The 27,108-nt window shown below is 44.3% G+C and overlaps 1 protein-coding gene across 3 annotated transcripts in view; it reads right to left on the reverse strand.

Annotated features, from left to right (window-relative positions):
* Positions 1-27,108, reverse strand: part of Ankfn1 (ankyrin repeat and fibronectin type III domain containing 1) — a 308,072-nt gene that overhangs the window by 14,371 nt on the left and 266,593 nt on the right. For 2 of the 3 annotated variants that reach the window (XM_021213428.2, XM_029546190.1), the window contains 5 exons: positions 20,557-20,723; positions 17,753-17,903; positions 16,093-16,261; positions 6,942-7,108; positions 605-818 (listed from right to left, as the gene is read on the reverse strand). In XM_021213428.2, the coding sequence (XP_021069087.1) occupies positions 605-818; positions 6,942-7,108; positions 16,093-16,261; positions 17,753-17,903; positions 20,557-20,723 (868 nt within the window). Of the gene's footprint in view, positions 1-604; positions 819-6,941; positions 7,109-13,847; positions 13,939-16,092; positions 16,262-17,752; positions 17,904-20,556; positions 20,724-27,108 lie in introns of those variants that run through there. The other variant, XM_029546191.1, reaches the window with a different exon arrangement.

The following is a 27,108-nucleotide window of genomic DNA, read 5'->3' on the forward strand; positions in this document are numbered from 1 at the left end:
TTTTTTTTTTTTTTTTTTTTTTTTTTTTTTTTTTTTTTTTTTTTGTGATATTTTAGCTACATAAATCTCATCCTTAATTTCCGAGGTGTGGTGTGAGGCAGTTCTTTCAACTTGTTCCTTAGATTGTCATGTCTGTGACTAGCCTGAGCTTAGTGGGTTTCAGTTTTAGGATTCCAATGAGTTTATCCAAGATTTCCCTCATCCTCACATTCCACCAGAGAGCATGATGGGAGTGGGAGGTATGACCTGACCTCTTACCTCAGGCTGATGCCCTTCCCTGGGACCACGGCAGTCCTCCGTTAGGGAAGTTTTGGATCTCCGTTCTTGCTCCGCGTCCTTCCATACCTTGGTCATATGGACTAGCGCTGGTCTAATCTTCCCTACACCCACCACCCGCTTCCTTCCCAGTAAAGCGAAGCAATCTCATGTTGCTTCCCCAGTCTCCACGGCTCTGGGTTTGTATCTTTTACGCGTTTCGATTCTGACTCCTGAACAGTGTTTCCTACCACCCGCTAGAACCACCGCATCAACAGGAAGAACATCAGGGAAGGCAGGGCCAAGATTCCGGAGGCCGAACCAAAGAACTTTAGATCTTACTGCTTACCGCTCACTGCCTTTCTCCTGTGCATCTCTGGGGATGGGGATGTTGACGGAAGACAGTCTATGTGTGATGACGTGGAACTGATCTTCTTTAGAGTCTGCTCACTGGGGGAGTCTGTTAGCTTAGTGATGGGCAAGCCAGCGACGGGTTGCCTGTACCGGGCATACTGTAGAGCATCTGTGATCCACCTCATCTCACGCCAGACTTCATCGATTTGCTTTGGAATAAAATGGTGAAAGGCATTAAGTTATGAAGCACTCATTGGAGGAAAGAAATACATTTTCTGAGAGTACAAGGTGAACCATTTGCTATACTTCTGGTTTCTATGGCATTGGATTGAGCCTTAGTGGCTTTGCTTGCAAACTACAGACAAATATCCCATAGGTCATCATGATGATTGGGTAGGATGCCGGGTTTGAAAGCATGTGTGACACCACAGGGCACTTAGCTCACACTCAAAAAGCACAGTCTTTTCTCACGGTGCCATGAAGTATACAGTTGCAGGGAGGTGATGTGATTCAGGTGACATATGTATTTCAGGACATATATCCCTGTATTACAGAAACCATCTAATCTAATAAGTTTAATATATAAACTTACTACTTTTTGTACATGCAAAGCAAATGCTTCCAAAGTCTACAGCAGTTTTAAAGAGCTCCTGTTAAGAAGTTGAAACACTCTATGGTAGCACATCTTGGATAAGCACCACTTTGATTTCAGGGTTGATTTTATAGTGATTTTCGTGACATTTTCATTATAAAGTAGAGTGGCAGTTGCTAGTGGTTTGATAGTCGCTCGATTTTGTCTCTCATTGTAGATGACAGATGTTCTTCCGATCACTGTGACCACTGGCCATGGCCACGGGCTTTCTGATTGTTCTGTCTCCCAAGAAGAGACCATTTGTTCCACTGTTTCTTGTAAACCTAAAGCTTGCGATTGGCCTTACATCTGACTTCACCGGGTACCTTGGCAAAGCAGTAACCTTTTTGTGTTCATTTCTCAGTTGTAAATTGAGGAAGTTTAGCCACATGATGGTTAAGGTAGCGAACAGCTTTAATACTTTAAGGTTCTTTTTGGGGAGCGTTTAGAAAGTTGGTGTCAATACCAACTATAGGTAGAAGATATTCATTGTGTGTATGTTAAGTGTCCCTGACTGGAGAGGTCTTAAAGATTAGGTATCACCCAGTGTTATTTTATTTTCATTTTTTTCTTAGGCTTTTATACTTAACCATACTCTTAAAAAACAAAACAAAACAAAACCAGTACCAATGAACTTTGCACTCCTCGCACATAATAGATTCTGAAACTATGACATCCCCTCTCATGGTCATGCCCAGTGTGACAGGCAGACTAAAATGAACTAGTGGGTGAAACTGTGTGGCTGGAGGGCCATTTCCCCTGCCTTTCTAGCTCTGTGCTGCCCTGGTATAGGGCTTGGCAGGGTATTTGGTGTTGGTGTTGAAAGCATGAGATTGAGGCTGGAGTCTGTTCATTCCCTTAGCTGGGCAGGAAGCTCCACCGCAGCCAGGTCCAGGAGGAGGCACGAGGCTATGCCAGGAGAAGAATTTGAAGGGAACCCGAAGTTTATGAGGGCCAAGTCAAACTGGGACTCCCAGGTTAGACCTGCATGGATTTCTCATGATAAGACAGTTACTTTCTCAGCTGGCTTTTATCGGCTTTCAGTGTACAGTGGTCTTGAAGTTATTTCAAAGGCACTATCTGAGTATGGATAACTTTTTTAGAGTGCCTGTTGAAGACAGGACTGTGTTTTCATATTTTTCTTCAATTAGATGCTCAGGGGATGGATGATAGCATAGTAAATGAAGGGATGGAAAAGGCTACCCAGCTCTTCAGATTTCTCCTCTCAGGGTTACTGGAAAGATTCAGGTGAGTGCGCTCTGCAAACTGAGAAGATTAGAACATCTTCAGGTGCACGAGGCCAATCAAAATCCTTTCAGTGGGACAAATGTGAATCCCTAAACGATTTCCCCAACCCTGACCCTCAGGACCTGTGGCTATTACCTTATATGATAAAAAGAGTGAGTACCACTTTCTGTGGCAACGCTGGGGTTGTTAAGGATTCTAGAAGAGATGTTTGCCCTGGATTGTCTGGGGGAGAATTAACTCCCATGACAAATGTCCTCATCAGGACTGGCGACTAGAGTGAGTCAGAGGGACACTTGGCTGAGGAGAAGAGGCAGTAGTATAGCCACAAAAGTCGAGATAGATGTGAGTGAAGGAATGACAGCAGCTCACAGATGCTGGGGGAGGCAGAGAATGAACTCTCTCTTCAGAGCTTTCAGAAGAGTGCAGCGCTGCCAAGAGGAATTTCCAACCTCTGTTCTACAAGGCCTAGAATAACATTCTGTCACCTTAAGCCAGCCATTTTGTGGTAACTTGTAAGCTTATGTGATTTTTTTTTTTCATAACAGTCCACCTGTTCTTTTTTTAGATAAAGGTGTTTCAGCCTATTGCCAAGCATGGACAGATTTGCGTGAGGCAATGCTGATGATGTCTTAGGGATTCCTGGTGGTGTGGTGGAGACGGCCCAACTGAGGAGAAAGAAAAATGCCATAGGTTCAGGGAGGCCTGTGGACTGAGTTTAATGAAACCTCACTAAGTAGCTCCAAAAGAATTCCAATTTCCACTCATTTCACCTTCTACCGTTGATCTAAAAGCAACTGACAACATAATCCCCCCGATTTTAAGGTCCAAATTTGACTTCTGAAGACTTGCTGACACGCTTTTCAAATGCACGCCTGTGAACTGCCCGGGTCTGTTGATTAAAGGCCCTGCATTCACTTCTCACCCCCTGCTCTTTACAAATTTCGGTTTTCATCCTATAAATTATAGCCTTTCTCTGGACCCAGGCGAGATACTATTTTTATTAAAATGTAAAGGTGATTGGCTTGCTCACGGCACAGCCACAGGGTGCTTGAGGGAATGATAGATCGGCTCTGTGTAGTGAGTTCTGTTTCTATTACGGCTTAGGCACATTTGAAGCATTACAGTATATAAATTATGGCCTAATTGCCCTTTTGGCTTTAACAGCTCAAAGTATGCTAAGCCTCAGGTCTTCATGCTTTGACATTTCTTTCCTCCTCCTCCTCCTCCTCCTCCTCCTCCTCCTCCTCCTCCTCCTCCTCCTCCTCCCCCTCCCCCTCCTCCTCCTCCTTCCTTTACTCGTTTTGACATTTCCACTGCCTGTACTGTCTATAAACCCTGTATACCTTATCTGCGACTTTTCTTTGCCTCCCCTGGTCCAGACCTCCCCTTTTTTGGCTACACTCCTTGGCTTCTTTTCTGAGCAGTATTTACATAGACTCCCCTGCTCTTTACAATGTTTGGTTTGTGTAGTAACACTGTCTTAGATCTAGGTAGAGCTGGCAGTTGCCTCTGCAGGCCCTGGTTATGGTGTGTGGTGGGCCGAGCTGTGAACACCAATGGCTGAGTGGCTGCAGCTGGTTTTCATTTTTGGGGGCGGAGGCTAAGAAGTCAACACAGGTAAAGGGGAGCCAGGACACTGGGTTGTCTGCAGGCAGTGAAATTGCTCATGTCGGGGCCAGCAGGGTGGCATACTGAAGGCCTGGGATCCAGGTAGATGGTATGGAATTACCCTACTCCAAGAAGCTAGTTTTTGAACACTTAGGGAACTGGCTTTTATCCAAGTCTATGTGCCTACGGGAGTCCAGAGCAGGCAAGAACTTTGAGAAATTCTTGGCCTGGCCTGCCATTATTCAGCCCACTTAAACATTTGATCAGAAGGAATGAGAAAAGAGGCTCAAGGCTGGGTGAGGAGTGAGGGGAGCACGGGGAGTGGTCAGGAAGCAGAGGATGCAGTCATGGATTCTGGGAGGGCACAAGATGATCACAGACTAAAGAAAGGTGATGTCCTCATCGGATAAATGAGATTTGGAGAAGCTTATGGGGGAATAAGGCAGAAATGCAATCCAAGGCACGGTTAGTAAAGTGTTTCTTTAAAATGTTTCTTGTTGTGGGTCATAAAGGTAATGTTAGAGTTGACTAGGACCAGAGAATTTCTCCAGTCCAATCCTTCCACTGCAGATATGAGAAACGTGCCCTGCCACCCATCTCCAGGTCAAACAAAATGTCATCTGCTCTGGGACAACTTAGAACTAAAAGGTGTGTTCCTTGACTTCAGGACTCTTTATTACTGGGACAGTCTCTCTCTATGTGTCCCAGACCGGCCTTGAGCTCCTTGTGAAGCCCAGGGAAGCCTTGAACTCTCAGGCCCCCTGCCTCGGCCTCTCTATGGATGGATTACATGTGTGTGTCAACACGCCTGGCTTCACCATGGCACTGGACTCAAAAGATGAGGAGAGGATTGAAGAGACAGTTCAGTGGATAGGAGCACTTGCCGAGCAAGCACAAAGACCTGAGTTCAGATCCCGGTTCCAACATAAAACGATGGGCATGGTCATGGGCACTCTCAGGTACCTTCAGTGCTGAGTCGGGTGAGGAGGAAGGGTTTGCAGAAACAGGATGATTGCTGACTGCTAGTGTGGCAGAGAAATGACAAGCTCCAGGCTTGTGTGAGACCCTGTCTGAAAGGGATGTGCAGAACACTCGACATGCCTCCAACTCTCTGACCTCTGTGTGTATGTGTGTGTGTGTATATATATATATATACACACACACATGCACGCACGCACGCGCACACACACACACACACACACACACACATACTCTTCGGCATCATCCTCAACTTGTTATCCCCCTTTTACCTATTTTGTTTCTGCTGTCAACATCTGTTCTTTATTGGAAATGAAGTTAATGGACTGAATGTTTTAAGATTCTACATTCTACAACCTCAGGTAGAGAAGTGAACAGGTACTTCTTTGGTCTGAGGGTCAATCTCATTTATAGATAAGGGAAATAGGGTAATTCTATTGCTTAGCGACAATTTCTTTCTAAACACTACCAAACATTTATTCCTCTCATTTTTATATTTCAAAGGACTTTTACTTCTATCTTCTCATTGTTTGTGTTTGAGACTTTGTCTGATGGTTCCCTGCCCCTGAGTTCACTATGTAGTTAAGGATGACCTTGAACTTTTGATCCTCCTGTATCTACTTCCTGAGGCATATCTTACCATGCTTGGCCTTGCGCTTCTTATTGATGAATGAATATACAGCTTATTGACTAGTTGGTATATGCCAGGCACTTTATGGGCATTAGCTCACTAAATTATTTCTGTAACACTAAAATAGTACTAAAACATAGGACTATTATCACACACCCCTCGCCCCTTTTCTTGGTGACAGAGTCATGCTATATAACCCTGGATAGCTTATAATTCTCTTTGTAGATCAGACTTGCCTTGAATTTTCAGAGATCAGCTTACTTCTGTCTCCTGAGTGTTGGAGTTAGAGCGTGTCCATTGTCACTTTATTGTGACCTTGTATCATAAATGAGTAGAAAATGGAGTGTGTGTGTGTGTGTGTGTGTGTACATGTGAATATTTATATGTACATGCATACGTGTGTGTAGAAGTTAGGGGACAGCCTTCAGGGCTGTTCCTCAGGAGCTCTGTCCACTCTGCTTTCAACACAGGGTCTCTCATCGACCCTGAGCTCACTACAAAGGCTAGGCTGGGCCAGTGAGTGCCAGAGGTTATCTTGCCCCAGGCTCCCTGAGCACAGGGTTTACAAAGCATGCTCCATTCCCTGGGATTACATGGCATGCCCGATGGTAAGTACTCTACCCAAGCCCAAGTGACTTACCTATCAAGCCCCAAGTTCACAATGTTTCCTCATATTGAGTTCTTTTTACTTCTTATTTGGATAGTTGCTGAGCTTCTGGTCTGGCTGGTTCCCTACCTTTAGTCCTCTCATTAAATTCAGAAGAGACCAGGCAGGCTATTTAGTGAGCAGAAGCACACAGACTTCTTATAGTGACCAACCAGTCTGACTATAGCAGTACCCACGAGGGGCATGGCCTCCCTGCTCCAATACGGCCCAGTAGAGCTGCGAGAAAACGGTGATTTTTTTTTTTATTGTGGTCTTTGGTCCACTCTTATTGTTATCATCCAATCTTGTCCAGTTTCCCAGTCTGATCTGGCCACCCAATGTTCAATGTATGCCCCCACCAACCTGGACACCTTATCATTCTCCAAATCTTATCTTCCTGCCTGTCTGCCTTGACTGTTTAATTCTCTTTGGATGTTGAACTCTGGTTCTACATGGTGTATGTAGTCTAGCCCATTCCATGAGCCCAGTTCAGATGCCATCACAACCTCCCCCCCCCCCCCCCCCGGCATCTTTCCTACTAGCCACAAGTGAACATTAAGAGCATTACCCGCAGGGAACAGCAGCTTTACCTGAATGAAGTCCAGCACTTGCTGGTGCCGTTGTTTGGCAGCGGCGACCTCGCTGTCTGAGATTGCCTCTCTCAGGGACTGTTGGGTATTCAGAGAGTCCAACTCCACAACAGCAGAAAGGCGGCAATACAGACTAATAAATTTCTCTCTGTAGCTGCAAAAATGAACTGGAAAATGGACAAGCAAAATAAAACATGTTAAGATCTGGTATCAAAATAGAGAAATTCATACAGCACAGAAAACCAGTCGAATGGAAACATGATTTATTAACCCTATCAGTGGAAAATATTAAGCCATAAATAAATTATAAATGTGCTCTTAAGGGGCCAGTTGTCTGGCTTTAGTCAGACAGTGTTCCCTTTTAGGTTACCAACTCCTCATAAGGTACGGGGAAGTGGGTTGGCTCAAGCTGCAGTTTAGGTGGACTTTTTCTTAAAGTTGGTGGCTTTTTCATACATAGTCTTGTGCCACGTAATGATGTTTCAATGATGTCTGCACATGTAGGGGTGGCCCAATAAGACTATGTCACTTAGTGATATCATAGCCATCTAGGTTTATGTAAATATAGTATGTGATGTTTACAAAATTGACTAATGATACAAGTTTCAGAAGTACTGAATTGCTAAATATACATTATTGTTTGTAGGGCTACCCATACACGCGCGCACGTGCGCGCCCGCGCCCGCACACACACACACACACACACACACACACACTTGGAAAAACACTTTAAAGAGAAAACAAAAACAAAGTACCAACTTATAACCTAGATTTGATTCTCAGCCAAGTATTTTGCTTTCTCTGCCGAGATGGTGAGACATGCTTTTCTTAGGCTGTCTCATATCTAACTAGAAATTTCCCATTATTTGTGTTTGGATTTTAATCCTTTTCTACCTGCTTTCCTTTTGCAACTTTGGAAGGATAGTGGGTTCAGATTCTTGATCAGCCCCACCCCCCCCTTTTTTTGTCTGTAGATTTGGCCTTCATTTCTCAAACACACTGGGACAGAGGCCACAGGGAAGTGTCCTAGCTGTCTACCCATCTTTGTTCCTTTTCAGGAAAGGCGTATGGCAAGTTTTTCTACTCTCTAGGCAGCTCTGGCTACACACTATGACCTAGGCTTCTAATGTGCTAGGACAGCCTCCTGGTGTAGGACAGTGTGGTTCGAGGGGCTTCCTGGCCCTTCATCAAAGCTGGAGACTATTCCTCATTTCTTTTGTGCATGTCAAACGTTCACTTTCCAGGCTTTGAAAACAGGATCTTTACAAAGATAAAGCTCATGGGAGTTGGAATATTTTTGCTGTGTCTTCTTGGGTGAGAAATTGTACTAAGACCACCCAGTTTATTACCTATGCCTCACTTTGCTATAGATTCCGGTACTAAATGCCCAGCCATCCAGAGAAGCTAAACCATCACACCTCAGAATGGGATATCTGTTCATCTCCACCAGCCAGGAAATCTTGTTCCTTTGCAAGTGAGAGATTTCTGCGCATCTTACATCCTCATCTGCTTCCTTGCTTGATATCCTCTTATGAGAAGTTTCAGGCCAGTGGAGGGGTGACCCACACTGCCTTTGCTCCCATGGGATGGAGAGAGGAGAGAGCGAGGGCTTCAGTTCTCCAGCTTCACTCAAGCTGTGTCCTGCTCTCTCCAGGCTGTGTTTCCCTTACTCCAGCTTGGCCTATCCTCAGACCTGGGCTTGATTATTCTGTTACCTGCTTCTTCCTTCCTGGCCTTCCTAAACTCTGTAGAGCTCGCAGAGAAGAGCTGATCTCATGCTCTGCCAGCCAATGACAAGGCTCATAGCCTTTGCCCAAACAGTGGCATTCTCAGGGAATCTCCTCACTTAAAACTCTACAGAGATTCCCTCTTTAGGATGAAAATCCAAACGTCTTTCCCCCAATAAGGAAACGCTTATGGTCTAAGATTTGAATGTGAATCCTTAGTTGTATCTTTCATTATACAGCTAGCACTTGATGCGTGTCCTTCCTTTCCTAGAGTGTAGAGTCTCACAGCCTCTGTTTCCAAATAAACTTGTAAATGACAACAAAAGTAGACTTTTGTTTTCTTTCTAAACTATGAAAGATGGCTGGGCAGCGAGTGATGGGACACACCTTTAATCTTAGTACTCTTGGGTTTTTGGGGAGGGGGTAGAGGCAGGTGGATCTCTGGGTTCGAGGCCACCTTGTTTTGCAGAGTGTGTTCCGGGACAGTCAGGAACCCTGTCTTGAAAAAACCATTAAAAAAAAAAAGAAGAAAGAAAGAAAGAAAGAAAGAAAGAAAGAAAGAAAGAAAGAAAGGAAGGAAGGAAGGAAGGAAGGAAGGAAGTTGACTGTGAAGAAACCAAGTGATACTTTTGAATGAAACAGTGTCTGTCCCATCTGAATTCTTGAAGACCAGGATATTCAGTTTTGTCTCAAAGGCCAGGGAATCCAGTTTTCTCTTGCGTTTTGTGGTAGGGGCTGCGGCTCAGTGGGTAGTCTCCCATGCCCACACCACCCAGTGCCATCCATGCCATGCTCCACAAGTGAGTTACGAGTATGTTTGAGCTGCAGCGCTTCTCCTGCTCCAGCGGTTTCTGTCCACAGCCTTGAATGTCACTTTGACAAATGTTACTCTAACATAGTCTTTTGTGGTTTAGCAATGATACATTTGGTAGCCATCCCCGAGGAAGGGAGGAGAGACTGGAAGTTTCTAATTTTTTTTTTTAAATGTGAATCACATGCATTTTTGCAGACAAACTCGTATAAGGTGATGATAATGTTATTATTGGGACTACATGATTTATGAGTAACACACAAACTAAGACCAATTCTCTGTGGTGGTGTTTCTTTTCTATTTCCCCTCTATATAACATATGACAGACTAGAGTACAGCTGCTCTGAGCGCTCATAGGACAGTCGCGTAGAAAGTGGATGGATTAAATACCATGCAGGTAAACCGCTGTGCTGTTTGCTACTAGTGTGTGACGTTAGGGATGTGATCTCCAAGGACCTCAGTCTTATCCCTAAACCTGGGCTAAGAAGGGCTCTCTAAGAGGAACCAGCACAGTGTTAATTTAATACAGAACCCAACATGCATATGGAACATACCAGAATCAGTTTGTTCTAACTCTCTTCTCCTATGCCTTCACTTCCCAGGATGAACGAAACATTTAATAGTTCAAATATTAGCCTACTGGGGTTAGAATAGTCTGAGAATGACCATCTCTCCAAACCCCCAGTCTGTCTGAAAATTATGCCCTCGTTTGGGAGCCACAGAATAAACAAGATAAGTTTAGTGCCACAAGTCTTTGCCAGGGTGCCAGAAAACATCTAAGACCAAGGTGCCAGATGCTGGGCCGTTTCCTTCAAGACTGGGGTCTGGATTCCATTAAGCTCATTGCCTAGATATCCCAGGAGTACCTCAAGACTCATCATTTGTCAAACTGAACTCTTCCTCCTCCCCTCCCCCAACTCTTCCTCCCCTCATGTTTCCTGCTTTGGTAGATGGCAATGCTATCCATCTCAGACCCCATTCAGACTCTCTGGCTCCTCCATCTTGCCCCTCAGCTGCATCAAATCAATCACCAAGTTGCAATGATTTTTAACTCCTTTGCCTTTCTTTCTACCCCGTAAAGCCCCACTGTGCCAACCCTGCTTCCGAGGCCTTACCATTGCCCACCTGCACCAGTGTCACAGTATCTTAATGGTCTCATCGCCTCTAGTTGCAGCACCAGTACCCTGCTTTTCTGTTTTCTGTCCTCCCTAGAACTGCTGAAATCCATTATGCCCGTAGCATCACTTTCCTTAAAACCTTTCTACCATCCCTTCTTGTCCATAGGATGTCATCTCACCTCCTTGGAATGACTGACAAGAGTTTGACCTTCTAGCTTCCCTGGAGGTGCTAAGCATGCATCGTGCTACGAAGGGTGGACCTAATTGACGTATCCTTTGGGCATGCTGTTCCCTCGGCTTAAACTGGTTACCCCTTCAGCTTCGCCTTTCATTTTCTGAATTTTGATTAATTCCCCCATGATCCAGTTAAAATATTCCCTCTGAAGGAAGATCTGGGTGTCGTTCTGAAATTCAGGGGCTTCTGTCTTACAGTAGGGCTTTCGTTGTGCTAGGATTGTTGATAGAAACGCCTCTTTTGCCCGGCATGGTGGCGCACGCCTTTAAGCCCAGCACTCGGGAGGCAGAGGCAGGGGGATTTCTGAGTTCGAGGCCAGCCTGGTCTACAAAGTGAGTTCCAGGACAGCCAGGGCTATACAGAGAAACCCTGTCTCAAAAAACAAAAAACAAAAAACAAACAAAAAACAAAAACAAAAAACAAAACAAAACAACAACAACAACAAAAAAAGCCCGCCTCTTCCCCCTGTAGATTGTGAGATTCTGAGATTTGGGTGTGTAGCCTCTGTGTCCTGAATGTCTGCAGGTCCACCCAGTATAGTAGCTTGTCCTGTAGTGGAAGCTCAGCAAATGTGTGTTGAATGAAGAAGGGTTTGGCCATTTTTTTTTTTAATTCTCCAGAATTCTATCCTTTTAGTCCAATTAGCACACATTACAGAGCCAAGGAAATCAATGAAAATCAGCTTTCCTCATGGTAGGCTTGCTGTTCGTTGAGACTGCCCACAGGGTCAGGGCAAGGTGACCTCCTCAGTGCGGGCTAGGCAAATCCTCAAGAGGCCACGTCATTGGATGGTGTGTCTGAGCCTGTGACGTTGTTTTCCCTTTTCTTCTGGGAATGGTTTACACAGTGATGCCTAAGGGCCTCCATACGTGGGCTTTATGGTCTTGTAAAGATTCTGCTTTACCTAAAGGGGTGGTGGATTGTCAGCACTAAGGCTGTGGAGAGGAGTGGGTCCTTTTGAAACGGTTTCTCTTTGTCTTAATCTGCCTGTCCAGAGCTTGAGATACCTTTTGTTAGTCTCTTTCAGAGTCACAATATCCTGTGAGTGTGTCCTACTGGTCTTTACTCCTGGAGACAGGAGGCTAATCTTCTTTATCATTTTGCCCTCGGTACATCTGTTTGGTGATGGAATGGGCTGGGATACAGTTTTCCATTGCTGGTCAGTAAGTTATTTACGATTCCATTAAGGTCACTGGTGGGAGCACAGTTGGGTTGCCAAATCTCAAATCCTTCCATGAGGTAGAGAACGATGACTTATGCAAGTCGAACTGAAATATACTGCACCCCTTCACTACAATTTACATATTCCCATAATTCACACCTATTCAAGTTTCATTAGAATTCCCTTGTTATTAAAGTTTTTCCTAGTTCTGACTGAATTTCTAAAAACATTTTTTTTCTTTCTCAGGAATGCTTAGGGTATCTTTACCACTTATGGAAGAGCTGGAGCACAAGGCCCTAGTTAAAAATATTTTTCTTAGCATCTTCAGAGGGGCCTGGTCCAGGAGAGTAAAGGCTTAAGCGTTCCTATAGAAGTTGTCACGCACTTCTTAGTGGGCTCATGCCCTGTGGAGGAGAAGAGAAAGTTCTGGTCGTTTAAGGATAAGGTGGGGTTTGCCGTGATACTTACTAAAAGCCTGTAATATTTTAAAACTTGTTTCTGACACAAGGAACTTTGATCTGGACAGTGTATCAGTTTCTACGTACTGGCAACACTGCTCCATGGTCCTTTACAAAAACCAAAGACACTGATGGAATTGGATGTGCCAATGAAACAAAGCCCAACCAAGTGGTCTTTTCCGGAAACTACATGGTGCTCATCAATCAGTCAGATAACCCATGATGCAGCAGTAAGGGAGGGCCAAAGGAGAATCAGTTTGTCTTACTTTAGGAAAAAAAAGCCAACCTTAAAACGAGGGACTGTGAGACACAGGCTTTGATCTATGGCCTATTTTTCATAGATGAAGGCTGGTGTGTATGGTCTTACAGTTGCTTTTAACAATAAAAGTAAGTAAGGCAGATCAAAGTGGAAGACACAGTTGGATACTCCTAGATTACTCTGCTGGTCATATTTCTAAGTCTGTATTTATGTATTTATCCCTGGGTTCTAGGAAGAACCACTTAAGCTATGGCCCATGGATTTGTGGCATCATGATTACCTGAGAGCTTATTAGAAAAGTATATTTTCCAGCTCCCTCTCAGCCTCCTGACCCAGCATCGCTGGGGCTGGGCTCCAGGAATCTATGTTTTAACAAGCTCTCCAGGTGATTCTTATGAACATTAAACTTTGAGGAACATTATTCTAGGGCATTATATCCCTAAGTATGTGTTTTGTGGAGTTTTTTTTTTTTTAATAGATGTCATGCCAAAAATGTTTCCAGTTCTGGTCAGATGATTTCAGAAAATTCTGGGTTAAACAAAGTCAAGCTTTCTTGTGTGTGTGTGTGTGTGTGTGTGTGTGTGTGTGCGCGCGCGCGCGCATGTGAGAGAGAGAGGGGGAGGGAGAGGGAGAGAGAGAGAGAGAGAGAGAAAGAGAGAGAGAGAGAAAGCTTATAGTGCATCTTGCAGAGCTCTTAACACTATATTGCTCAAAACCATCCACTGAGTTTCATGTCAATACACACATCAATACACTCCATTTCCTGTCAGAGTCTGTGTGCTGAAGGATCCGGCTTCTCCCACTGTGACTTCCTCTTCTATCTTTGTTGCTCTTACCTATTCCACTCTACATACACTGCTCTCTTGCCCACACACACTACAACTCTGCCCTTGTTTTCCCTGTCATCTGGAAATGCCAGGTCTCTGCTCAAATGTAACGCCTTCATAGAGGCCTTCCCAGGTCATCCTACAGAGGGCAGCAGCCCTGTGGCTTCACTCCAGTCTCTTTCTGTGGCTTGCTTTTGCTCACGGCCCGAACATCTCTGATGTTCGTGTTATCTGCCCATCGGTTGCTCATTTGTCTCCCCCACTAGGACGTGTACTCCATGAGGACTTGCTGATTTATCGGAGCCTCACCAGCTGCAGTGTGGCGAGGCACAGAGAGCCGCATGATGAAGGGTGGCCGGCCAAGTACGCTACCCTTGCGGGATTCATAGGACTCCTTCAAATGTCTGTGACCCATAGGATCCTAGCAGGCGGCATATACTGTCATAATATATATTGTCATAATTGATCCCAAATCATTGATTGCTTCACGGTGTCACTGAGGCATGAAGAGACAAATCTCTGTCTCTGTCTCTGTCTCTGTCTCTGTCTCTCTCTCTCTCTCTCTCACACACACACACACACACACACACACACACACACACACACACACACAATTAATTAAAGAAAAGGTGTGATCCAGGCTAGCTCCACAATGAAGTCTTTTCTTTCTCTCTTTTCCTTTATCTATCCTGTGGGAACCACTTGTTCTCTTGGCTTCAGCAGCTACTCGTAGACCCTGCTTAAGGATTTCTTTTTTTTCATTTCTGCTGCCAATGTGACCTCAGAGACAATCTCCCCATGTTTCTTTCACTCCTGTTAATAGTTGTTCACTCTTACTTAATGCCCTAAGGTGAGGGAATATGGTGTGTGTGTGTGTGGGGGGGGAGCTTCCCTCTTAGAGGCAGAGGTGGGGAGGAACTGTGTGAGGGGGGCCTGTAAGGGGAACAGCATTTGGGATGTAGATAGATAGATGATAGATAGATAGATAGATAGATAGATAGATAGATAGATAGATAGAGAAAGTTGCTCACTCTTGACTACACTCAGTGTTTCTCATGCCTACAATTTTCCTTCTTTGTCATAAGCTCTCATCCTGCCTCTAGACTTTTAAGATCATCTCTGAAGGTTTTGGCTCTTACTTCCCATTCACGTTGCACAACCCTTCTGAGCGAGGAAGCATGGCGCCTTCTTTCAGTTCAGCTGAATGTCCTCTCCATGCCTGATGGCTCTGATCTAACTGAACTGAACCTCTTTCTCCAAATCTTCCTGACTACTGTGTTCTCATATCTTTGCTAGTTTGTCTCCCCCTCATAAGAAAACCTTTCTTTTTATCTATGTTTATTAACCTGCCCATCCTTAAACAACTACATCAAATACACCCTAGGGATATCGGGTACTGAATAGTCACACTGGCTGGGGCTTTGGGGAATGGTATGGTCACTGTTATTAATCATGTGACATAGCAAAGGTGTGGAAAGTTCAATGAGAGTCAGTGTCATACAGCACGGGACCCAGCCCTGTCTAACCTTTGTCTGCAAGTCTGCTTCTAGCTTCTCTTAGGAGGTCTCTTGCCTCTGGAAAATAGCAGTTGCCGTTCATCACCCTTTGGGTGTCTAAACTACTTGGAGCAAGGGCAACTAAGTGGCTTAAGCAATTTATCCTGAAGAGATGAATTTGGATTCAGATGCCTAGATCTCAAAGCGACGTTTCAGGCAATCACCTTGTGTATTTCTAAATCTAGGCTTAGGAGCCATCAAAAAAGGGTCTGCCTTCCAGCCTATCCACCCACTCACTCAACCTCGCCCTGGCTAATTGCCTCTTATCGGTCTGTTACAAGGTGAAGCACCTGAAAGGGGACAAAGCCTCCCTGTTCACAATCTCAGTGGGCAGCAGGGGTTTTGCAGAAGCTGCAGCCAGGCTATTCATTCTGAAGGCCAGGGCACTAGATCTTCACCATCCACATCCCTCATGTTAACATCACAGCACTGCATCCTGGGAGATCTTATCCACTCCTCAAATTGTCTAGGCTATTTAGCATCTAGTTAATATCAACCCATTTATTTAATAAATCAAGACTACTTAATTTTTTTTGCTCCTAAGTGATATAAACTCTCTCTATTAATTTCATTGTTATGTTTTCCCAACTGACTGTGGGGGTGGGGTGGGGAGAGAGAGAGAAAGAGACAGAGAGACACACAGAGAGAGAAAGTGGGGAGTAGGTGGGAGGGGGGAAGCATCCTTATGAACGTATCATTCTTGCACTCATGTTCTAAGAACTCAAGAGAGAAGGCAGTCAGTGAGTAAGCCCGATAACTTTCAGTTTAGAATCCCTTTCTCTCCACCGGGTCTTAGCTAGGTTTCAGTAGTCACTGCTCAGTCTAGTCCTGGAGCCTCGCTCTTGCTCACACTTGTACACAGTTCTAGGAAGGGTTGTTGCCAAAGCCATCATGTGATTTACTGACCCTCCACTGGGACAAGGGGGGACAGATATCACTTTGTGATTTTATTATAAGGAGGCTGGGTTAATATTTCTAGGTGAAACAAGCTACTATACCGAGTTCAAACATCTGAAGAGGGAGGTTAAGAAACCCTGAGTGCGGGGTGTAAGGGTTATTCTGTCCTGGGGCTGTACAGACGTCGTCTGAGGCAGGGAGCAGGAGAAGAAAGGACACATTGTGACCCATTTCCAACACCTCCTGTGTGTAGAGGCGGAAGTTCCTTGCCTGCAGAGGGACACGCGCAGAGGAGAAATGGGAGAGTTACAACATGGCACTTACATAAACAACACCAAACCGGCATAAAACATCTAACAAAATTACACAACTTCAAGCTTGGAATTTTTATACAACATAAATATTAGGGTTCAGCCCATTTAATAATGCTATATAAAATCAAGATTTAAGGCAGTAATGTTCCACATAAACTCTGAAAACAACATTTATGCTTCTTATAAAAGCAGAAAATGATTGCATTCTGTGGGCTTTTCAAAATGATGAATATAATTACATGAAGCAACAAAAAAATGGATTGAATTAAAAATCCACTAGTTTCAATTTAAGTTGGTTAAGGGGGAAAAAATGTAGTTTCTGGCCAAGGACTGAGAAAAATTTACAAGTATAAAAAAAATGTTGTATGCACTGTTATGCAGTTAAGCGGCCTTCTCCCAACATGTATATGCAGTCCGAGTCACCAATGAAATACGAGCTGCCTCAAACCCGCTAAATCCAAGAAACCTTTAATAGTGCCTACTGTCAGAAGGAGAGCTGCTGTGTTCTTACTTCTTCTCATTGTGAGCACAGGGCCACCCCTGGAATAATCCAGTAGCTCCCCCAGGGTCTTTAACATCTCTGATGATTTAGTCTGTATCAGTGTTGGCAGCTTTGGACTGACTGTGAGGTATAGACTTAAAAATCAGCACAACCCTAAGAGTTGGACACTTTCGGAATTTCTGCCTTATTGCCTTTGCGTGGCCAGTGTGTAGCTCTTTCTCTTCTGAAGAGAGACCAGGCCAGTGCTGTCATGAGCTTCCTCATGCAGGATACACTTGGTTTTCCCCTGCTCTGTGTTCATGATGTGTCATGAGGGGCAGGGATGGTGAGAGGAGACAAAACAAGGCAAAGAGCAGACAAGCCCATCCCTGACTTCAGCATGCCGCTAGACAGAGCCATAACCATTTTTACCCTTCATATGCCAACTGTCAACAGTCTCTTTGAAGTTCTGACTTTTAGAGAGATGTGCCTATTTTCATTTAGATAATGATTTTGTTAATAACAGACAACATGAAATCCATCTGCCATTGTTTTAAATTCCATGATTATTCTTTTGCCCTAAAAATATTTGTATATTAACTATACTGTTGTTTGTTTATGTATGCATATATGTATAGATTCTTGCATTTCACCATGACCTGAAGCTGAATCTTGGGTATCTTTCAGGGTAGACAAGAGGGTCTTTCTTGCTTAGCCAGAGTACCCTGTGAGTGGGGTCTGGAAAATTCATAAGAGGTTGATATGAAGGAACAAGAGAAAGGGAGCCAGAGTATAGCTGGGCTCTAGCTGGAGGCATTAAATTCAAAACATGCATGTACAGGCAGAGTGGTATTTAAATAAATGACAATAAACATACGTACATATATATGTCCCTTGAGTAAGTTTTATGATACAACTCAGTTTCCATGAACCATAAAAAGGAGATAAAATGGTAAAGCCCAGTACCTGGTGTGGAGGTATATTGATCTGCTTCAGGAGAGCCACCACTGCCATCTGGAGCTCGTAGAAGAACAATTGCATGGGGCAGTCAGCATTATGATCCACACTTTCCATAGATTCAGAGCCAGAAAGCTTTTGGATCCACTCCCACTCCTCTCTGTATGTTGAGTCAAGTTAAAATTAGAAATATAAGAAAAGTTCAGAAGACAGCTCAGAACTTTCTTGCTGTGTATATCCAGAACCTGAACCAGCCAGTTCTGGGTGGCTGAAAACGCTATTTATGGAACCTCAACCCTTTGCTACCTAAATGGAGTTCAAATGGACGACTGACGATTTCAGCTGGGCTCACCCATCCAAGCACCTGTCCCTCTGGAGGACAGATAGGTCAGGCTTTGATGAATCAGTTTTTGAGACTGAAGCATTCAGGTGTTTGTAGTCTCTTCCTGACCGTCCTTATTTTCCTGTCTCTGTGGATCCTCTGTAAGTTCTAAGAGCCTACATTTTTTTTTTTTTTACCACAGGGGCATCTACTGGTTAATTCCACAGTTGGCTAACCACAGGACTCTGATCCAACTCAGGCAACAAACCACACGGCACATTTCAGCCCTGGCCTGTTGTAATCATGGGGACTATTTTGGTTTTCGTTCCCTTTCCAAAAGCTTGAAGAGAATCACAAACAGGAACACCAGACAATTCCAATAAAAGGAACCAGGGGACACACATCACTGCCTCCTTCCTCCTCCCAAACCAGTCATCTGTGTCTCCATTCTGCATGCTCTATAGTTCTTCCTAATGAACTTTTCCAAATGTCAAGCAGAAGGGAAGGGGAAAGAGCGGTGGTGGGAAGAAGGGACATCTGGCTGGTCCCCTAAAAGCCACTCTTCAAAAGGGGCTTGAAAAGATCAAGGTAAATGCCTCTCGGGCAACATTGTTTCCACAGGTAATTTGCACAAGTCTCTTTACACATTCAGTTGGCCCAGTTTCTCCTTGTGGCACTGCAGGGAACTGTAACTGGCTCCCAAGAGCAGGCTAGGGAGGAAATCCCTCCTCTTCATGGTGGAAGACTCTCACCAAAGATTCATCACAGCCCAGCCCAGGCCCAGTCTCTGGGTGGGAAAACCAAACTGGCTATGTTGGAGGAGGTTGTTTTTTTTTTTTTTTTTCTCAAGACAAACAAACAAGTCAATCAACCAACTCTAAGCGCTCTCTCACGGCCCTCTTAGAAATGTTTCTGTTTTTAAGAGATCTGTTTCATTTCAAGCCTCATACTGGACAAGACTATGGAAAAATCTATCATTTGTTCCAATAAGAAAGGGAGAGAGAGAGAGAGAGAGAGAGAGAAATCATACTTAAGTCCTATTGCAATATGGGCATACTCTTAGCTTTTACAAATAATGGAAATCCTTGAGAGCTTTGGGATTGAGTTCCTTTTTCTCATCACTGGTACAGGACTAGACTTATGATTAGCACAATATACTCAGACCCTAAAGGACGACCTTGCTATACTGGGTTATGGAACCAAATTAGAAAATTCTCCATAAGAACCGCGCTGCCATGAACTAGTCAGCGTGGGCTCTGAGGATGGCGAGATGGCTGGAACTTGCGGGTTGAAGGCTGGCACAGTCTTTTGTACTAGTGAATCTTGGGTCCTTGGAAAGGGAAAAGTCTGTTGATATAATTACTAAAAGATGGTGACCAAGACTTTATGACACACATCCAGAAACAGATGAAAATGACCATTGTGCAGTCTAGTCATGAGCCTTAGAGTCTTCTGGAAAAAGACTCTGAGGCTACCAAATGTCGATTATTGAAATGACCACCAGGGGGCAGACTTAAAGTCCAGGTGCAATTGCTAAGGGAAAGGAGGGAATATGGGGGGTCAGAGAGTACTCAGAGACGACCACATCTCTTCCACCTCGGTCCTCCGTCTTCTCCACTGTCATCAGTAGTACTCCTGCAACCCTGTGAGACAGCGTAGTCACTGAAGTCTCACCACTGTAGCTACCAAATTTCAAAGGGCCCAAATTTGTTTTCGTTAAGCAAATCTATACTTCTAAAGACTTTGCGAATCTAGTTTGCATTCCATGACACCTAAGGAAGTTCAGAGACGTCATCTTATTGTGTATGTCTTCCTTTTCTTTGTTTTCATGTTGCACACAATTCAGTTCATTACAATAGATGAACGAGAGAATTGCTATTAGGGTTAGTTATAAAGTTCAGACACATTACCAAGACGGGACAACTGTCCCAAGACTAACAAAGTAACTGACCACATGCCAAACACCATAGTAGAAATTTCTGAAAGTTTGGGCCCTGTCACTTCACTTCTTTTCTTCCCTAGAGAGTTGTCAGACACGTCGGAAAGATATAAAGTCCTAAAGGCAGAGGGAGCTCGTGCTGGGATTGGGTAGACTGAAAGTGGGCGGGGCTCCTTCAGACCAGGGAAGAAGCATCAGCTCCAGCAGATGCCATTCTCATCGGTGATCTCAGAAACAAAGAGCACGGAGAGTGGAACACTTTCTATTGGTGAGGAAAGATAATAGGAACAGCAGTGTACAAAGACAAAGTCTCCGTTCATAAGCCAGTGGAGTGCTGCTGGTTGCACCCTGAGTGAGGCAGAAGGGACAGGGAAGGTGCAGTGGTGCCTCTCTTTAGTAGCTTTGCACCTCCCAGTTGACCTTATCCTGGGCGCTAGGATTCCACCATGCTTCCAGACATCTCTCTGGGGAACACTACCTTGGTAGATGATAACACCTGACTTTCCTTTGGGCACATGAGGCCAAGGAAAACCCCGACGCTGGACCACTTACTTGGAAATGTTGTGGTTCTCACGGATCTTCACGTGGCATAGAATGTTGGGCAGCTTTTGGGTTACGAGCACTTTGATCTGATCCACAGAGCTACACAGCTTTAGGTAACCTAGATACAGTCCAGGCGAGAGCCGCTGATGGCTCCTCTTATGATAGGACAGAATATCCTGTAAGGGCAAAGAGAGACGAAAAGGAAAGCAACCGGTCATCACACAGGGCTCTCTCAAAACCCACTCTTCAAGGTGGGCCGTTATGAGTGAAACGAATGGTGGTCATGATGTAAGAAACCCAAGGTACCACCATGGGGAGCTGGGGGTACTGGGGTTACAGCTAGTCTTAGGTGTAGAAAAAAAAATCCTTCTCTAAGTCAGGCAATCAGTCTTTAATATAGGTATTCAATGTTTATTTTTCTCAGATTTCTGTGCCAAGGGTACATTTGTGGGTTTCTGATAGGGAATAGGCAGCTCCTGGAGGAGGCAGATAATAAAGAAAGATAGAATTCACAGTATCTGTCCCTGGAGGGCTGTGGAACAAGAAACATTTATCTGTGTAAATGCTGACAAAACACATTATTCTTGATTTTAGAATAATTAAGGTAGAAAAGTCTACTTTATAAAGAAAATTACTTAAAATAGAATTTAAGTGGTAAGTATTAAAAAGAAAAGTTTGATTCTTTATTTCCAAAAAGTAAAAGATTAGCACCAAGTGGTTCATTTAATTTTTTTAAAACCATTTGTAATTACACACTGATTCCAAGAGTAAGGAAAGAATGAGTGGGCACCGTTGTCCTTTGGATTAACATTTTAGACCCCAGTGTATGGGAGCTGATGATAATTTTCATATTTGACTTCCCCAGAGCTGTCACGAATAAAACCAGTCTAACAAAAGCATTAGAAGTTTTTGAATCCCTTTCCCGAGACCTTGAAGATGTCGATATGCGAATAATGTCCTTCTGAGGTTCCTGTTCATTTCCTGTTCTTCCATCATTGACTGTCCTGCCATGTCTAGGTTCTCCGTGGCAATGACTATGCATAGGAGTTGATTGAGTCTCCTTATAATAAGCTTTAAAAAAAATGTCTTGCCGCGAAGACTGCAATATTGAGAAGGTGTTGGTACGCCAGGGTATGCCAAGTTAAGCACAAGGATAATATGGCTGACTGGGATTTTGTTCACCGTGATCAGTTCTCAGTGAATCCTGTGGGTTATTATGTTCACCTCTTTGTGCAGCTGCAGAAACTCAGCTAACTGACAACTGCTATTCCCCACAGTCCCCCGTCCTACTCCCTGTATCAGCAGACACATCTACTAACTATATAAGCCTTCGGATGGGAGAGTTAGGGGGGTAAAGTGAGGAACTGAAGAGTCAGGTAACTCACTGTAGAAAAGGTCTCTGTAGGCTGCACGGAACCCGACTTTCAGACAGGACAAAGTAGCTAAGAGTGAATTTTAAAATGAATCGCCACAAAAGATAACAAGTAAACACGATGACGTGAACGATATTCTAATTAGCCCGACTAATTATTTTACGTTGTACATATGTATGAAAGCCTCACTTCGGATTCGGTGACTCAACTGAAAACAATGTTAAGAGAAACTAAATAAATTATTAGAGGGGTAGAATAAAGGGACCGGACTTTTCCCACTAACTGGAAGGAAGACAGGAATTAAAACCAAAGCCAACAACACCTGAACTTGAACAGAAGTCTTTAGGGAGGAGGAAGGAATGTGGCCCCTTCCAGAAAACTCACTGTCCAAGTGTGCTCCCTGCCACACCCTCTGTCCTGGGCATCACACTTCTGAGTACCTAAGGGAAGCACGGCCTTAGGTAAATGTCCTGCGACAGACACTTAAGCTTCAGGCACACCCTCCTTGGAGGCTGAGAAAGGCAGGCGAGCACCCAGAGCTTCCCACTAGGCAGCCTTTAGTGTTGTGGTAGGTCAGCAGAGGCACTAGATGAGCTCGGCTGAGTTCTTTCCTCTTCTGGTTTTCCCTTTGCACCCCCAGGAGTTGGACCCAGATCCTCACACACACTTGGGAGCTCTGGCGCTGAACCTCCCTCAGCCCCTTTGTTGTCTTCTTGAACCAGGCAATCAAGTTAATGATAAGACTGGTTTTTTTTTGTTTGTTTGTTTTTGTTTTTTTCCTTTTTAAAAATATTCATGTGTAAATTAGTATACAAAGTGGAGGCCAGATCTCTAAGACAGAATAACAGAACAAGAGCAAGCTAAGACTCGAGAGGCAAGCACATCAGGACGTTCATAAAAACCCAGTCTAAAACAACTTTCAAGAGGCATTTGGCAAAAAAAAAAAGTAGAAAAGCCCATCTCATGATCAAGAACAATGATTATTGATGTAGGGATGGCTGCGGCTGAACTTAGTATTTCTCCCATGTCTCCTCCAAACAGATCATGAGGATGTAGCTGACTAGAAGAGGCCCTGTGGGTCAAGTCTCATGTTTTGGGAGATTAGCAACATCAAGGGGTGATAAGTGATTAACGTGGGAGGGAAAAAAACCAGAAGCATTTGGATAGGCAGGGTTTGATGATATATACCCTAGGTGTCCAAGCAGCTGTGGCTGTAGACCCACAGGTCATTCATTATCTTTGAGACCTCATGGAGACTGGCGAAAAGTCCCTAAAGATGAGGAAAGGACAAGTATGCCTGTCGTTGCCACAGAAGCAGGGAAAACACCGAATGTCTCTGGTAATTAAAGACCTTCAAATAATCGATCTTTGGAGGAACGGGGGATGAGGGAGAACCGTCACACAATGAATTTTCAGCTAGCTAGGCAATGGAGGAGGCGTCAGCATGATTTTTGTGAAGAGAAAGTCATAGAGACATTTTTCATTTCCAATAGCAACCCCATAGAGATCCACAGAGCAGGGCGAAGCCTCCATTGTAATCCATTTTACTAGATAACTTGGGAAGAGCAGACTCTCTGCCACATTGCCTTAACAAGCCCGATAACGGGGTTGAATATTTGTGGCTAATGAAGATGATACTGGAATGGTTGCTAGAGTGACGGCCCGGTAGAGACTGGTCCCAAGGGTCTGTGTTTTCAGCTCATTTATCGACATTCTGGACAAAGCAAATCAACAATGTGTGGATCGAATTTGTGGGTCCAAGATTTGGTGTGGTTTGGATTTTCTGGAAAAATAGCAATAAAGCTATGAATGACCCAGTGCATTGGAAAAATAAGCCTATCATAATTAGGGTTGAAATGTAATAAGAAAATGTGCTTGTAAAGACTCAACCCCAAGGGTACAAATATAGGATGGGTAAGGGTGTCAGAGAAAAACATGTGGGGGTCAGAACTGACCACAAGTCGAATGGGAGTTAGGAACATACTGTGGTTATGTAAAAACCGTCACCACGCTGGGATGGAGTAATTCACTCTCATTCAAGCTTTAAAAAGAAGGCTACCGAGCACTTACTATGTATTTTTGTGTCTTTACATAGTCATTTATCCTTTATTAGTCAGAATGTTTTTGGAGCCTGAAAAATGAATGGGAAGAGAAAGCTGTCTCATTCACATAATCCAGCGTACTAGAATGGCCTCTCAGACCAAACCGAATGCCCGTTGCCTCAGTTAACCTCTAACCTGCGTCTCTAGGCTCTCTCTTTCACCATCACCGTCCTTTTATGTCCCGTCTCTAGACATGATGAATTGCTTTTTCCTCCCCATCGCTAGATAGACTGTCCCTATCGCTGTCTCCTGTGTTTGTAGGAAGGGTGCTGAGGATGGAATCCCAGGGTGGGGCATATGAAGGGAGCCCCCACCATATCCTCAGCCTTCCTTCTCTTTCACCTGTGTTTCTAATGGGGTCTTGGGGGCTTGCTTAGGCTGCTGTCTTCGAAGGCCCTGTAACCCAGACACGTCTTGAACTTGGCATCCTCCTGCCTCCGCCACACTAGCTTGTACTACTTACGTCTAGCTCTATTACAGAGCACCTACTTAACATGTCCGGACTTGTGCATGGTCGTCGGTGACACAGAGATGAATAAGACTTTATCTTTTCCCTTGTGGGGCATCCATTCCAGTGTGAGCAAGAAAGCTATGAGCCGGGTTTTCTAATCGGCTTAATAAAGTGCGGATGAAGGTTGTGTTAGGCTTGTGTGGGAGACTGAAGCTGCTCTCACAGCTCTTACCTCCTTTCTCTGCCTGTATTCTCTTATTTAATGTCCCCTCTTTCCCTCTCTGGATCTTTTCTTTTTTTATTCCCCTCCATCTGATAAACTTAGCTTCCTCTCATGGCTCAGCCCAATGCCACCTCTTCTGCAACGCCTGATATTTCTAGGCAGAATTAATAGCTGCTTTGTGTGAGCTCCCATAGTACACTGTTTGTACCACTATCAGGCTCTGGTTTAATTCTGCCTTGTATTACCTTGATTTGTTTACAAGTCTGTCTCCCTCCCTTGACTGAACTCCTTGAGAGCAAGGACCTTGACTTGCTCACTTGATATTTTTTCCTATAGCACCGAAAAGAGGGCCTCGTTGATGTTGCAAAAGCAGGTTTGTGAGAGGCGGACCTAGGTGAGGTCTGGGTCTCGCTGGGATGGGGTCTTGAGAGACCTCCGCCCAACCAGCCCTCTATTCTTTTAAGAGCTTGCTAAAGGAACAATAGGCAGCTGCTTTTCCAGTAAGCCCTGGACTTTTATTTTGCTGGGTCAGGCACGGAAGCCAATTGTGTAGGAGGGCAGGGGTCACAAAGGAGTGGTCAGTGGTCACTGTGGGTCTAGGACTAATTAGACCAGAAAGTATTTAAATTTTCTGAGTTGTTTATGGCTTTTAAAAATAGAGAGATCTTACTCTACACTCTGCATTTCCTATGTCCTTTTTAAAGAATGGAAAATGTTTTGACAATGGAACCATGTTCCTGTACCACAGTGGACTGGGGCTGATGGGGGGTGTCCCCTTTCCATGGAAGGATGACTAAAGATTAGTGTAGTCTCTATTACTTCTGTCATTTCTTCTTTTTTAAAAGTTTTTTTCCTTTGGAGGCAGGCGGCAGGTATTTATTTATTTATTTATTTATTTATTTATTTATTTATTTATTTAATGTATATGAGTACACTGTAGCTGTCTTCAGACACACCAGAAGAGGGCATTGGATTCCATTACAGATGGCTGTGAGCCACCATGTGATTGCTGGGAACTGAACTCAGGACCTCTGGAAGAGCAGTCTTAACCACTGAGCCATCTCTCCAGCCTGCATCATTTCTTCTAAAGTGAGGTGTAACTCATTAAGTTTCATCTTCATAAAACATTATACTCATCGGTTTGGCATATTGGTAAGGTTGTGTAACTGTCGGTACCAACATCCATACCTGCTTAACTGCTTTAGAAAGAAGCCCTGAGTTCATCACCCACTTCTCTTCCACTTGTCTCCCCCAGGAATTCTGTCTCATTGATCTTGCTTATTAGAGCTACAGCATACAATTGGAGCCACATAACCTGTTGATGTTTCCTATCTGGCTTCTTTTGCTTGGTATGACATAGAGTGCAAGGCTCATCTAGACTGGAACCTGGATCATTCCTGACTCACTCACACGGCTGAATAACTCTCCAGGACATGGCTATGCTCGGTTTTGTCCAGCCGTTCAGTAGCTATTAGAGACTAAAGGTAGTTTATATCTCTGGTGAGTATAAAGAGTGTTCATAGCCACATGGGTGAACCCACTTGTTTCTTACTTCTATCCCTGCTGGTTCTTTCCCACCAATATTTGTGATTCCTTTTTGATAAGCACGTTAGATGCATATATAGGAAGGCTGTAGGAGGAATGTACAGGCCACACAGCAGAAAAGGCAGAAGAAGTAGTATGTACTGGACATCTAGTGGTAACAAGTCATGCCTAAAGAGAGGAAGCGGTTAGTGGAGGCGGGCAGGTTTCCTTAGGACGGCCTGTGAAGAAAGGAGACAGAGAGCTGCCTCTAGTCCTGCAGTGGAATGGGGAGGGCTCCAGGCTAGTTGTGGTGTGTGACTCCTTGGTCCTCTTTCGGACACAGAATCAGTTAGCCTCCCCGGCTTTTCCCAAGAATCCAATGAGCACATAGATATGGCGGCGTTGAATATACAGGACACGTGGATGAATGTCCTTAGACAACTGCACACTCAAGGTATCCAGCCCCTGGAGCCACCCCTGAAGGTCATAGAGTAAGCACCATCCCAGAGCAGCCTCCTTGTCAGAGCAGCCTCACTGCCAATCAGTTTGCTCAGTGGGGCTCTAATTTGTCCATAACAACATCTTTGCTTTCTAAACGTTTCTTACTTGTTACGAAAATGTACATGAGGTGACAAAATGCCTCAAGGGATGCCAGCCAGCAGCAGAGGTCTCCCCAGGAAGGTGGAGGAGTTAGATTGGAAGTGATCAGAGGGGAGCCTAGTATCACTTGAGTTTTCTTAAGAGGAAAAGTAATAAAGATTGTAAATGTTTACTGTGTTGGTTACTCTTCTGAAGCTTGTGTGCCATCTCATGGCACCTTCTTCAGAACCCTGTGAGGTGGCATTCTTTACGGAAGAGGAGGCAAAGAGCTGAAGAGTAACTCCCTCT

This window comes from Mus pahari, chromosome 14 (assembly GCF_900095145.1).
Source record: "Mus pahari chromosome 14, PAHARI_EIJ_v1.1, whole genome shotgun sequence".
Lineage (NCBI taxonomy): Eukaryota > Metazoa > Chordata > Mammalia > Rodentia > Muridae > Mus > Mus pahari.